Source organism: Argentina silus, assembly GCF_951799395.1.
Source record: "Argentina silus genome assembly, contig: scaffold_267, whole genome shotgun sequence".
Classification (NCBI taxonomy): Eukaryota; Metazoa; Chordata; class Actinopteri; order Argentiniformes; family Argentinidae; genus Argentina; species Argentina silus.
Genome location: NW_028152456.1, coordinates 6,976 through 7,500, shown reverse-complemented (window position 1 = coordinate 7,500; position 525 = coordinate 6,976). Strand labels below are relative to the sequence as shown.

Genomic DNA, 525 nt, shown 5'->3' with positions numbered 1-525 from the left:
TTCTTTTCTCCCTCTGATAGGTTAGGGTCCTGCTCCTTGGGCATGTGTTCCATTCACCTTAATTCCATCCAGCGACCAATCATGCGAGACTGAGGCAGGCCCCACCCTCGGATGCGCGCTTGTCATTCGCAGGTTGGGGGGTCAGTCAGTATGACATCACAGGGTCCCGTCCGGCCTCTGGTGTCCGGAGCGACCCCCCTGCGCTGGCCCTGGGGTGGAGAGATAAGGGGCGGGGCGGGGCGGGGCGGGGCGGGAACAGGATCAGATCTGGAAGAACAAGGAAATACATTTTCCATTAGGAGGACACATTCAGTAAAGGCACATTCACTTGGCATGAGTACAAGAGGATTACTTCTCTCTCTCTCTCCCTCTCTCTCTCCCTGTCTCTCTCTCTCTCTCTCCCTCTCTCTCTCTCTCTCTTTCTCTCCCTCTCTCTCTACCTCTGTCACACACACGTTCTCTGATTCTGAACTGTCCCCGCCATTCTGACATTAAAGACAGGATTAACCAGAGTAGTCAGGTAAA

The 525-nt window shown here is 54.3% G+C and overlaps 1 protein-coding gene across 1 annotated transcript in view; it reads right to left on the bottom strand.

Annotated features, from left to right (window-relative positions):
* Window positions 1–198, bottom strand: part of LOC310824804 (thyroid hormone receptor alpha-B) — a 21,446-nt gene extending 21,248 nt beyond the window's left edge. Inside the window, exon 1 of the mRNA XM_083698054.1 lies at window positions 1–198. This exon is cut by the window's left edge and continues 3 nt beyond it. Within this exon, the coding sequence (XP_083554180.1) occupies window positions 1–53 (53 nt within the window). The 5' untranslated portion in view covers window positions 54–198.
* Window positions 199–525: the final 327 nt, after the last annotated feature.